General features: G+C 45.2%; 4 protein-coding genes across 8 annotated transcripts; 3 read left to right on the top strand and 1 right to left on the bottom strand.

Annotated features, from left to right (window-relative positions):
• The first annotated feature begins 134 nt into the window (after positions 1–134).
• On the top strand, positions 135–4836 carry LOC108035502 (CCR4-NOT transcription complex subunit 7). 4 transcript variants are annotated; one of them, XR_007763826.1, is made up of 6 exons: positions 135–488; positions 1413–1489; positions 2157–2503; positions 2568–2985; positions 3843–4020; positions 4255–4385. XR_007763826.1 is itself a non-coding variant. In XM_050886748.1 (5 exons), the coding sequence occupies exons 3-5, from the start codon at positions 2160–2162 to the stop codon at positions 4378–4380; spliced, it is 888 nt and encodes a 295-aa protein (XP_050742705.1). In that variant the 5' UTR covers positions 140–488; positions 1279–1489; positions 2157–2159; the 3' UTR covers positions 4381–4836. The 4 variants fall into 4 exon arrangements, 3 of the variants coding, with proteins under 3 accessions (XP_050742705.1, XP_050742704.1, XP_016966646.1); XM_050886748.1 differs by lacking the exon at positions 3843–4020 and having other exon boundaries at positions 140–488; positions 1279–1489; positions 4255–4836; XM_050886747.1 differs by lacking the exon at positions 3843–4020 and having other exon boundaries at positions 140–488; positions 1213–1489; positions 4255–4836.
• A 198-nt stretch (positions 4837–5034) lies between these two features.
• On the top strand, positions 5035–9650 carry LOC108035453 (uncharacterized). Its single transcript, XM_017111091.3, has 5 exons — positions 5035–6137; positions 6196–6349; positions 6414–6778; positions 6834–9145; positions 9209–9650. Exons 1-5 carry the CDS (start codon positions 5115–5117, stop codon positions 9435–9437), a joined length of 4083 nt encoding a protein of 1360 aa, XP_016966580.1. The 5' UTR covers positions 5035–5114; the 3' UTR covers positions 9438–9650.
• A 635-nt stretch (positions 9651–10285) lies between these two features.
• LOC108035637 (viral IAP-associated factor homolog) lies at positions 10286–11711 on the top strand. Its single transcript, XM_017111340.3, has 2 exons — positions 10286–10428; positions 10595–11711. Exons 1-2 carry the CDS (start codon positions 10423–10425, stop codon positions 11309–11311), a joined length of 723 nt encoding a protein of 240 aa, XP_016966829.1. The 5' UTR covers positions 10286–10422; the 3' UTR covers positions 11312–11711.
• On the bottom strand, positions 11528–12992 carry LOC108035636 (tubulin polyglutamylase complex subunit 2). Of its 2 annotated transcripts, none has more exons than XM_017111337.3 (4): positions 12830–12992; positions 12602–12769; positions 12288–12550; positions 11528–12078 (listed from the first exon to the last, which is right to left on the bottom strand). In XM_017111337.3, exons 1-4 carry the CDS (start codon positions 12900–12902, stop codon positions 11713–11715), a joined length of 870 nt encoding a protein of 289 aa, XP_016966826.1. In that variant the 5' UTR covers positions 12903–12992; the 3' UTR covers positions 11528–11712. The 2 variants fall into 2 exon arrangements, with proteins under 2 accessions (XP_016966826.1, XP_016966827.1); XM_017111338.2 differs by having other exon boundaries at positions 12602–12765; positions 12830–12974.
• Between the last annotated feature and the right edge of the window lie 58 nt (positions 12993–13050).

Here is a 13050-nt window from a genome sequence, read left to right as displayed (position 1 = left end):
ATAATCTATTTTACATTTACATTAATAAATAGTAATAAGCAGGTAAACTCGGTAAACTTAATTTTTTAAATTTCTTTTATTTTCCTACACCTATTCATATGTGGATAACTCAAAATTCAAAAGCAGGGCTCCAAAATACTGGCAAAACTATCGATACTCCTGCAACCTGACGTTTACCAGCACTGGAATCGACAGGCCAGCGCTTACCCACACTGCCTGAATCACGAACATTTTTTTATTATGGCACTTGCGCGGCTCGCAGACAAAATTCGCTGATTAAAATCCATTGAAAGTCATTGCCCAACGTCGAGGACGCTGCCAGTTGAAGTTTCTGCGAGAAAGGCTCGCCGCGCAGGAAACCGAAGTGCCGGGAAAGGGCCAAATCATCCAGCGCCGCTGCCTCCCCCCGCCACCCCTGAAACGAGGAGACGCCGACCGAAACATTTAGCCAAAATTCACACAGTCCGCCAGCGAATATTATGAAATGGGTAAGCTGCGAGGGAAAACGCTCGGGTGTATGGATTTTCACACCGGTGGGCCGATTTCCAGGGCCTTGGTTTTCCACGGCAAGAAAAACTGCTAATGCAAATGCATCTTCAATGCCGCTGCATGCGTGCGTGTGTGTGTGTCTGCCGTGTGTGTGCGTGCAGTTTTCTTAGGGCGTTCTAACTGTTTTTTCTAGGGTGCTTCCGTTTCCGCAAAAAAAGAACGGATTTCGTGCCATTTTCACGGTCACCCTTTGGTAGGGTGCTCCACTGTAAACCCGATTCCAAAGCGGGTGGAAATTTACCCCTCGAAACTGTCGGTGTCACTTGAGTTGGTTGAAAAACAAACCGATGACTGGGCTTGAGCCCATATTGAAACCCAAAGGAAAAGATTGCTTGGTTTATTTATTATGTGCTCGAATTTTGTATAAACGGTAGTTTCTACTCGGTAAACCATTCATCAGCATGTCCGTCTGCCCATATAACTATAGAGATCTTGAGAACTGCTAGATCTGGGGGCTTCAAATTTGGTATATAAAATCATGAAGTCAAGACTTTCTCGAATACCAAAACTTAACTTAATAGGTCAAGTAAAACGCCTACCAATCAGATATTTTACCATAGCCCCTATAACATTCCTAAGGCTTTAAGTCCTTATTACCTTTGTCTTCAACTTCGTTTTGCCAATATATTAAAATAAACCATGCTTAATGCTGTCTATTTTCAGCATCAGCTTTAAGTGTCTTGTCCTATGATATCTAAAAAGTGTGTTAATGAATGCGATACGATTTAGGTATATTAGTGTCCTGTAAAGGCAGCTTCACTTGTACATATTCCGATTCCCCTGCATTTGATCAAGAGCATTGATCGTCAGAATAAACACGTAAAACGTAATACCATTTACCCGAGTGAAACTTGTTGCTTGAGGCTTGGTTGTAGGTCAGTGCGAAGAGGTGGCTGATCCGGCGGCGAAGAGTGCGCACCAGGCGACGTCCGGCGACGATGTAAGTAGCGCCCATCGTATTCCCCATCACTCCAGTAACCACCTCCAAGCAAATTTCCAAAAATCGTTTTTTTCACGTGCCTCTGTTTCGTTATTTTTATGATTTCCCATTGTTCTTTCGTAGCCGCAGCAAAATTGTAGCACTTCTAACAGCAAAATTGGCCAAACTTCAATTGCAAACTCTCGTTTAGTTGCGATAACGTGTTTAACCGATTGGACCAGCTATTTTTATTATGTTGCTAACCCTCACTCCCTCACAACAACACAACACAAGACACTTGGTAGATATTTACTACATTTTAAATGAAAAATTGATGGGAAGAATTCGAAGGAATTCATTGAATTGGTAAACTAATGTTTTTGGTTTAATTTATTTAAAAAGCAGTAAAAATAGTCTTTAATATTTTCCTTAGTAAATTTACTTTTTAAAAGATATATTTCAGAAAATTTAATTACCCTGTTTCAGGATTTAATGGAACTAACTCGAGTTCTTTAATATAAAATATATACTTTCATTCTTATTTCCTAGCATATTAATGTAATGTAATAAATAAATCTTAGATGGGGCAACAAATCACACAATTCCACACACATAAAGAACAAACTGTATCCCCCGGAATAACACATATCTTACAAAATCGTTTAATCCAAACTGATTCCTTTCGCAGACAATGCCCTCGGCCATCAGTGGCGCGGCACATGGCCAAGTCCACATACCCAGCAACGAGGAGTGCGGCATCCGGGATGTGTGGAAGCATAACCTGGAGGAGGAGTTCCGCACAATCCGCAAGGTGGTGCAGAAGTACCACTATGTGGCCATGGACACCGAGTTCCCGGGCGTCGTAGCCCGACCCGTCGGCGAATTTCGCTCCACGGCGGACTACCACTACCAGCTGCTGCGCTGCAATGTCGACCTGCTGCGGATCATCCAGTTGGGCCTGACCTTTATGGACGACGATGGCAAGACGCCGCCCGGCTACTCCACCTGGCAGTTCAACTTCAAGTTCAACCTGAGGTGAGAAAGATCTGATAGAACTATACTGGGGGCTCTACAAGCATCATCTTTTGTGTATCCCTAGCGAGGACATGTATGCACAGGACTCGATCGATCTGCTGCAGAACTCTGGCATCCAGTTCAAGAAGCACGAGGAGGACGGCATCGATCCCATTGAGTTCGCCGAGCTGCTGATGAGCTCCGGCATCGTTCTGGTGGACAACATCAAGTGGCTGTGCTTCCACTCCGGCTACGATTTCGGCTACCTTCTGAAGCTGCTCACCGATCAGAACCTGCCCGCCGACGAGGGAGACTTCTTCGAGCTGCTGCACATCTACTTCCCCAACATCTTCGACATCAAATATCTGATGAAGTCGTGCAAGAACCTGAAGGGCGGTCTGCAGGAGGTTGCCGATCAGCTGGAACTGCGGCGCGTGGGCCCCCAGCACCAGGCCGGCTCCGATGCCCTGCTGACGGGCATGGCCTTCTTCAAAATGCGTGAGGTACAGCACACAAATGATTTGCACTTTGACATACCAGCGCCCGTTGTACTCTTTCCTTATCTGCTTGAGCACACCATGAACTTGAAGCCGTTGGTCAGCCGGATCGACTTGCTGAGTCGTCCGGCCTACATCGGTGGAATGCCTCCCGATGAGTCCGCGATAATCAGCAGTGGCAACGGCACGGGCAACACCAGCTCCTCCTGGGAGCCGCTTAGCTCGAGCGCCTACATGGTGACGCCTCCTAATACTCCCGGTTCGCCGGAGCGCGATAGCTCTTCGCTGCGCGCCTGCTGCGCGTCTACACCAATTCGCTAAAAAAGCCATGCGGTTGTTGCCCTGCCCTTGCCACTACTAACTTGCCTCCATCCATCATCGCCATCATCAACATCCATTAGGTTTAAGGTTCTTCCTGGTTGTCACAACTCGCTCATTTTCATACATAGTTCATATATGTATCTAGTTATTATTGCCTGCTGCACCTGCAGAGCCTGTGGTCCTTACTTTATGAATGAAATGCATAATTTGAAGTGTTTTTAGTTAGTTTGGAATTGTTAAGACCATGTGAAACATGTTTATTTAGTTGTAAAGCTCGCGAGACGAAATGAATTGAAAGACGTGCTGAATTTGATTGGAAAATTAAATGAATTGGAATTAATTTTCTTTTTAAATTTTTATTTATATTTGGTGTCTGGGCATTGCTTAGCGTTTAAATACCATGGAGGAGTTGTATTATTTTATAATTAATATTAACTGGTAGTAATTGATTGATTGACTTTGTAGTTTACTTTAGTTTTAAGTTACCACAACTTTTAATTTCCTACTCAATTTAATAACGTTTTGTTTTTTATAATTTTAAGCTCTATGCTGACATATATTTCCACACAGTGCACTGTGTGTATCTGCGTAGCAAGACCTTTGTCTTCTAGAGAACGACCAAATAGTTCTGAAAAAAAATTGAGAAATGCATCCCAATAACTAACAAACAATAATAAGAATTTTACTATCATAACATCCATCTAACCACATTGACATACGGTATGTAACCCAACCCATTTGAAAGTAGGTCTCTCCAATCTGATTGGGGTTACTAGTAGGATTTGCGGCCGTAGATATGCATGTGCTTTTAACGCTTTTAGAAACTAACATTGCTCGGCGAGCATTCATACCTTTCGAGTTTTCAGCGAGTGCTTTGTGAACCGTTTGTCCTGTCCCATTCCGAACCCGATTGAATGTTATATGCCCGGCTAATCGAACTTGCACCCTTTTCAGATGTTCTTCGAGGACAACATCGACCACGCCAAGTACTCCGGCCACCTGTACGGCCTGGGCACCTCGTTCATCGTCAATGGCACAAACTTCCACGAGAGCAACGGCGAGACGAACAGCGCCTCATGATTCGTGCTGATGGGGAATGTGGTCGTGCACGACAGGAAGTTCGAGCAGGAGGGATCACCGGGTCCGCCGCCACCACCAGTGCAGGCCACATCACCTGGCCAACAGCTCCTCGCAGCAACCACACCCTTGCTGTAGGCTGCCAGCAGTCGCAACACGTTCCCGTTCGTAAACACTTATCCCCCAACTCTCTTGATGTTCCCACGCAAGTTCAGATTGAAACCCACTTCCCTAAGATACAACAAATGGCATACAACTAAATGTAAATCGCAAAAGAGAAAGAGAAACCGGCAAACTAAAATAGATTCAATTTCAAATTCTGCATGTCTTAAATGTGTTACGAATACAAAACTAAGGTAACTAAGCTAATATTGTAAGCCAAAGGGCAAACATAGAATATTGTGTATTTGTAAAAAAAAACAAGAACAATATATTTAAAACTTTTTAATTTAGTGTAAATCACACATTTGTTTCTCTGGTAAAGGGCGAAAATAAAACACTAAGATTTTGAAAAAGAAAGCATTATCAAGTTAAAAATCTTTTATACGAGTATAGTTCATATCACATCTTAAATTAAATGAGTCCCCTTAACATTTTTGAATTTAACGTTTATTAAGCCAAGTATAAAACTGCGGTATTTTCAGAAGCTACGGTCACACCGAACCATAGTCCTTAGTTTTTGTTTGGTTCATTTTATGGAAAATATCTTTTGATTTTGGAGTCTCAAAGGCAATTCGATGGCAACCGTGGCTGAGTGCAACCACAGCGTCTTCGGCGCGGTGACCCACCTGGCCACCTTGTTGGCCTCGGAGGAGCAGGCCACCAAATGGCCCACAGCTGCGACGGTGGCCAGAAGGCGCTCCAAAATCTATGAGGATCTGCTGCGCAGGGGGACGATGTCCACCCAGGCCAAACTGGAGCTGCTTCACCAGGTTAGCAGTGAGCTGACGAGGAACCCGGATCAGCGGAACAGGCTGCACACCTTCCAAAGTCAGCTGGCAGAACAGGATTCTAGAGAGCCTCAGGCGGATAAGGACAAGGAGGCGGAAAACCAGTCCAAAGTTGGAGTCCGACGATTGAAACCCGGAGTTCTGCAACTACATGAAACCCTGGACCCTCTAACCAAGGAGAAAGAACAGCCAAAGAGTCTCAACTCCCTGGATCAGATGCAGCGGGCCCTGAAGCCCCTGCAGTTGCAGCCTCACAGCAATATTCTCATGGTCAACCTAAAGGCGACGCCTCTCACGTCAAGGCCACGCCCCAGGATCATCCCATCCTATGTAGGCTTCATGGGCATGTCGGAGTCAATGACTCGAATGCTGGAAGATAGCGAGCCACCAATGAACCCACCTCCCCGACTACCAGTCCTCAAAGAGCAGAGCCCAGATGCCCAGGCGGGAGAGCCCTTTGTGGCCAAGCCTGGACCTGAGAAGCACTTCATTTCGGACCATATGCTGACCAACGAGCTGAAGCTCCTCCAAAACAAGGACCTAGTACTTAACTACTTGGAGGAGGAGACCCTTATTGACCACCTAAAGAAGGCAGCAGCGGGTCTTCAGTCGGAGACGATCCTCAGTTTGCCAGACGATAACCTGGGGCTGCTATTCAGGGCCAACACCACAGTGCCCACTGTGCTGCCCGAGGTGATGGCGGACTTTGCGAATCACTTCCTGCGCGCTGGCTGTGCCTTTCGGCGATTGAGTGCTCGCACCAAGTGGAACAAGAATACCATGGCGCGGCTGGAACGGCCCCTGAATCGGGTAAGTCGGCATAAAAAATGTTCTGAAGAATGTTTGGTTAGCTCTAGCTACTTTGCAGGCATTTCGAGAGCTTCTGGTGGACTTCCTGGCCACCAATCGGCAGTTTCTGCTCGCCTTGCCCGCCAAAAGTCTCTCCCAACTGCTGAACAACTCCCGCCCAGCCATTCAGCTGCTCTCCCAGCTGGATAAGATGTTCGAGAACGAGCCGAGATGTAAGATCCTCTTGCAGGAATTCAGAAATGAATTGTGGAATCCTTATTAAATATTATATTGTAGTAAATCTGGACACTGGGGTGTCGGGATCCTTCCTGCTGAGCTGCGTTTGGCTGGCCATCGACACCTGCGGCAACAGTGACTTCCTGCAGCTGCTCATCTACTTGTTGCGTTGCATATCCCAAACCTACTTCGTGCAGCTGCAGAAGTGGATCTACCAGGGTGAACTGGACAAGACGGTCAACGAGATTTTCATAAGTCGGTACTCGAACAGTTCACCGTCGCTGGTGAATGAGTGCAGCAAGGAGTTCTTTGACAGGGGCTACCAGGTGGTCAACGATGCTATTCCAGACTTTCTTTCCGGCTGCGAGCAGGAAATCCTCCACTGCGGAAAGTACAACCAGGTGCTAAGGGCTTATAACCCTCAGGTTTGTGGATTGCAGCACTCATTCAAATTATCTACTCATTATATATCTACCCTAGCACCCAGTTTTTGATGTGGAGTACCCGGATATGGTAGTCTGTCTTACGGAGCAGCAGCTCAAAGAGATGCGTCGTACCTTGGCCGAGAATTATGCCTCCATTTACCAACGCTTTGGCTGGTGCAGCATGCAGAGCATTTTCGAGGAACGCATGGCCAACAAACGGGTTTTTGCGAATCTCATGGTGGAACGAACGAAGGCCTTTATGGAAAACTGGGAGGAGGAGCAGCGCGAGCTTCAGCTAAGAGCGAATGCTCATAAGAAGCTGATGTACGACGAGATAAACGCGGAGATAGAAATAAACCAGCAGAATCGTATGGAGAAGCGACGACAGGAGATTGCCAATGAGATTGGATTTCTGCGGGAAAGCGAACGCCTGGAGGATATGCGCCTGGAGCGGGAAAAGCAGGTGTTGCAGAAGGAAGTTTCACAGCTTGCAGCCGTATTAACCAAAAAAGACACACAGGAAGCAACCAGTCCTAACCAGAGCACATATAGCGATCTAAGTTTTACATCCTGTCTCGAACGACCAGATAGTCTCACAGAATCGGCGTCTGACAAGGATGAGGAAAAAGCAGAGGAGGCAAAAGGACAGTCGGAGAAGCCATCAGAAGTTATATTGGCACAGCCAGCAGAGAACACATCATCAGAAGAGGCATCGAAATCGGATCAGCCCCAAGTGAAAGAGGTCCAATTTTCACTGCCCAATGAGGTGGAGTATAAGCGAAGCCACTCGGATGTGTTGAATTCCAATGAGCAGCCAACCTGTCAAACAGAACTCAATCGCAATCGCCAGCAGGGCCTCTCCTCTGAGCAGTTTCAGGAGTGTCAGACAGAGTTGAACTCGGATAACACAACCACCGGCTTGAGTTCGGGTTTCCACGCTCGACTTCCTCCCGACATAAATGCTAATCTCAATCGCCTAGAAACAGAGGAACTGAGTGAGTTACAGCGCAACCGCAAACGAAATGAACAGCACGATGGCTTCTCCAGCTTCAACTCCACCGAGGATATGCACACGCAGAGGTTGTTTTGCCAAATGAATTCAAATACGGATCGCGCCCGAAATAGGCGGAGGGTTATGGAAAGCGAATTTGGTATTAGTCTTGGAGAAAACACTTCGGAAAAGAAGACCATGCCTTGCCTGCCTCTGGAACTTAACAAGCTTCACGTGGAAGTACCTGCGGCGGTGCTAACGCCCATGTCCACCACTTCGGATATGGACATCGGTGGTCTATCACCCAGGGAAATAGTTGAAATTCCTTTAGTTGACAACGATGCTGCTAATAATAACAATGTTACAGAGAGCAGAGAAGTGGTTTGTCCAGAGTCAGTTTCACCAAAGCCCGAACTTGTAGCTAAACCAAATAGTGTGCTCTCGGAAGTCTTTATCCCGACTTTCGGTCTGCCCACACACTTTAAGATGGGAAAGGAGCTGGAACAGGAAGATCAAAGTCAAAAGGCAGTTCTCACTGTGCCGGAGTTCTGCAATCCATTCATGGCCCGGCGTTGCCTGCAGCTCTCTGTGATGGCTCCTGTAAACGCGCACTACGCCCTGCTCCGGAATGAGGTGCTAAGGATCTTCCAAGAGCTCCGTATCTACGAGCATTTTCGCAAGCTTAGGAACTACTTTTTCCTGCTGGACGGCCAGTTTGGAGCTCTACTCACCAATGATGTTTTGGGAAGAATTAAGGCGGGCATCGAACCAAGAAGCCTCTGCCAGAAGGGCATTCTCGATACCATGCTGACCAATGCGTTGTCGGCTTGTTCGGCGGATGAGACCACCGTGTCACAGAATCTCACCCTCAACTGCACCAATATACCGGAATCGCTGAATTTGCTGTCGGTGGAAGCCACTTCCATGCTCATGCTGCACTGCAAGGTGGACTGGCCTCTTAATCTTGTGATCAGTCCGGAAACGGTGGCTAAATACGGTCAGATCTTCGGGTATCTGCTGAAGCTACGCCACGTTAGCTTCGTTTTGGAGGGAACCTATGAGTATTTGCAGCAAATGGGCAAACTTCTGGGGCCGGAGCTCCGGAGGTGTGCACATTTTCGGCTTCTGCAGGGGATGCGCCACAAGCTGTCGCACTTTATGACCTCGTTCCAGACGCACCTGGTGGCCAAAGCCCTCCAGGCCACCTGGAAGAGTTTTAAGGAGGAGCTGTGCGCCGTCGATTCCATCGAGGGATTGTATAAACAGCACGCCGCCTATTTGAAGCGGGTTGCCTTCCTGGCACTGCTAAATCGACGGAGTGCCAAGGTCAAGGAAACCATCGAAAATATACTCGTTATTATACTTCGCTTCTGCAGGTAAGTTATATTCTTTCCTTTGGAAAACCTTGCTTTAATATATTTATTTTAATTAATTTTTAGAGTGCTTCAGTCGCAGGCTTTCATAATGGATCAAGATAATCAGTTCGTGCACCCTCGCTTTAAACGACTGCAGCAGGAGGAGGCTGAGTTTGAGAAGTTTATGCAGTATCTTATATATTTGGGCAATAAGGCGGCCACTTCTGGTTACCAGGAAGAAATCGGAGACCTGATTTGTATTATTAATTTTAACAACTACTACAATGTATCTGAGGAGAGTTCTAGGTCCTAAGTAGAATCTCAAAGCTGCTAGCACAGAATCTGTGAAGGATTTCGTAGTTAGGGAAATTATCTTGCCATTAAGCTCAGCTTATTAAGCTTTTAATAATTATTTCCAGGGTTCTTCTTAGGTGTAAGGTGCAGGGCTTTCTAAAATATGTTTATATAGCTTTCTTCGTTTTATGTTTTAATGTAAGATGTTTAATATAAATGTTCGAAAAATCAATTTCAGAATTTGTTTACAAACTACTAAAAGTAACTTTATATGTGCTTTTTGTTCTTAAAACTAAGGACCGTTTTCTTCACATTTCATACTTAAGGTAGACTTTAAATATTTTGAGAGTTTACGCTTTCTAACAATTTGTATCACTAATGTTATATGTTATCGATGTCTTTCTGGGGAACAAATGACCAATTGCTTTTATAGTAAAAGCTAATTAGGTATAAGCTTGCATACTGCACTGGCTTTTTAAAAAGAGTATTTAGCTAATTTTAAAAAGACGTTATAAGGAAAGATCAAAATAATAAGAGCTTGCTCATTAATGTTGCACGTTTATCTTAGATCAATTTGTTCTATTTGTAAAGAATGTATTAACATCGGTATCCAAATTTAAACCAGAATTAGTAAAATAAATAAAAATAATTAACAAAAAACAAAAAATTTATAAAATATCAGATTTTATTATATTTTTATTAAAATATTTTGTTTTTGAGAAAAGTTTATAACGTTTAATATTTTTTAATAGAAAACAAATTTTTGTGTTCAATTTTTTTTTAATAAAAAATATTTTTTTTTTATTTTAAATTACATTTGACGAAATATCGCTCACGCTGCCATCTCTAAGCGGCTGACAGTATGAATCGGAATCCACTCCATCCCTGGTCATGAGTCACTTCGTTTAGAATAATTCAGTTTTATTTTTAGTTAACAAGAAGTTGCATGCTTTCGGAATTTAGATATACTTAACTTATTTATTACCAAAGTATAATCAACGGAAATGCAGGTAACATGTAATATTATCTTGACATAAAGTGGCATTTATTTTATGAACAACAATGGGTTGTGTTTAAGAAATCGCGACTGTGGGTGTGTTTTTGGTGCATCCAAAAATTAACTCCATATTTGGTATTGAAAATGAATGAAAACTCACGTGGCTTTGTTTCCCCTAGGACCCCAACGAAGACACCGAGTGGAATGATGTGCTCCGCGCCAAGGGAATCATTGGGCCCAAGGCCAAGGAGGCGGAGATCACCGAGGATCAGATCCAGAAGCTGATGGATGATGCCATCCAGAAGCGCACAGATCTGCCCCTGAACGAGGGCCAGCGGGACAAGAAGATCGACGACATGTCGCTGGACGAACTCGACGAACTGGAGGATTCCGAGGATGAGGCCGTCCTGGAGCAATACCGTCTCAAGCGCATCGCCGAGATGAGGGCCACCGCGGAAAAGGCTCGGTTTGGTTCCGTGCGGGAAATCTCCGGGCAGGACTACGTAAACGAGGTCACCAAGGCCGGTGAAGGCATCTGGGTGGTCCTCCACCTGTACGCCAACGGTGTCCCGCTCTGCGCCCTGATCCACCACCACATGCAGCAGCTGGCCGTCCGCTTCCCGCAGACCAAGTTCCTGCGCTCCGTAGCCACCACCTGCATACCGAACTTCCCCGAGAAGAACCTGCCCACCATCTTCATCTACCATGAGGGAGCGCTGCGCAAGCAGTACATTGGTCCGCTGGAGCTGCGCGGCGACAAGCTTACTGCCGAGGAGCTGGAGTTCATGCTGGGTCAGGCCGGAGCTGTGCCCACCGAGATAACGGAGGATCCGCGACCCCAGATCAGGGACAAGATGCTGGCCGATCTGGAGGACAAGAGCGCGGACTTTTACTAAGTCGTAGGCAAATCATTATCCCCATCCAACTTCCTGAAATTTGGGATGGGCCAATATCTTTAGAATGAATCATGGGGCATAAAGCAGATCCCAGGATCTGTGGTATTTGTTTTAAAGTAATCTAAAAGATTATTTACAAATTACTAGTTATCAAAATCAAGCTGATTTTTAAGCTGTATTAGTAAACTTAATTTAAGCCCCGACAATAATATCATCTGCTTTTGAAGGCCAACTTTATTGATGCAAAGATATCTTTAATTTGTCACCATGATTTGTAATTTTTCCTCATGCGCACATATTGACCCAGTCTATCCTCAGGGACTCCCTTGCACGTATCCATTTCATTGTTTTTCAGCATTTACGTATCTTCACAAATAAACTGTTTACTTTTCTACCGAAAGTCACTTATTGTGGTTCTGTTTGGTGCTGCTGGCCGTGGCTTTTGCCACGCTCTTCGGCTTGCCCCGGAAAATATTCGGATCGATGATGTTGTACGGATGCTCACAGGCTGGATTAAGGACACGACCGCGTCTTTGCTCGTGCTCCTCCAGGAGGTGCGGTGCCAGGAGAAGGAACAGCTGCTCCGTCCACGAGGGCAAGCCGCAGGTGGAGAAGCACAGTTCCCAGTAGGGCAGTCCCAAGTGGGCAATGGCCATGCGGAGGTACTCACTGAAGGTGTCCGCCAGAAACTGCCAGCTCAGGGTGCTCAGCTCTAGGAGATAGAACTTGGGGTTGTTGGAACTTGTGGATTCGTACAGCATGCACACCTGTTGGAAGAGGATGGGATACAGATCAAGTGAGTCATGGAAGTACTCAGAAATTTTGATGAGCAAACATTGTCTTTCGAGAACTTAGTTAGATCATATTGTTTTCTATTTTAAATTTTTTTAAAAAAATCAATTTTAATTTAAAAAATTTTTAAAATTAAATTTTAATATAATACCTATAATCTCTTAAATCATTTTAAGAAACCCACCTTGGCCACCTCGTTCACATTGTTGATTTCGAATATCTTTGACTTGGCGGTTATAATGGGCAAGGAATTGCCCCACTTGTCCTTCCCATTGGCCACCGGAGCTGGAAGGGATTGCGAGCTGCTGGCTGCTCCCAGGCCATCCGAGTTGGGCAAAGCAGTTGAAGTGCTGGAGTGGCTCGCAGTTGTTTCAATATTCTCCCGAAGAAGGGTCACCTGCAGCAGGTGTGGAAAGTGGATGTGACCCACTCGCCGAATATCGTTAGCTGGAAAAGAAAGTTAAGCCAGAGAGAAGGAAACCAGGACACCTCACCCACGTGCGTACTGGTAACTCCAGTTCAGAATAAAACCATCCGAGGATAGGTAGAACTTCTTCATGTCCTCAGGGAGGTAGACGCAGTGCCTCTGCTCCCAATTGACCACCTGGCAGGCATTCAGAGGCTGTCGTCGCTCCAAAGTCACATTGCACACCCTTGGAACACTGGCTGGAAGTTTGGGAGCTCCTTTTTACCAGGAAACGGATTTTCGGATAATTATGAACTCACAGAGGGTCCTTATGAGGCCCAAGGTCAAATTTTCATAAAATGCATCTTCCGGCGAAAGCTTCTTGTTCATCATCAAATAATTTATATCTCAGAAATAATTCTGTTAAATTTAAACGTCAGTGTTTTTTCTATAAATATGTGAAAGTATAAACAAAGTTTTGGTTGTTGTGGCAACAGTGCGAATGGTTGTTTATATTAAAATAGATTAGATCCATTAGTTT

Source organism: Drosophila biarmipes, chromosome 3L (assembly GCF_025231255.1).
Source record: "Drosophila biarmipes strain raj3 chromosome 3L, RU_DBia_V1.1, whole genome shotgun sequence".
Taxonomy (NCBI): domain Eukaryota; kingdom Metazoa; phylum Arthropoda; class Insecta; order Diptera; family Drosophilidae; genus Drosophila; species Drosophila biarmipes.
Note: the sequence above shows the minus strand (reverse complement) of the source record. Positions and strands in the feature narration are given on the sequence as shown.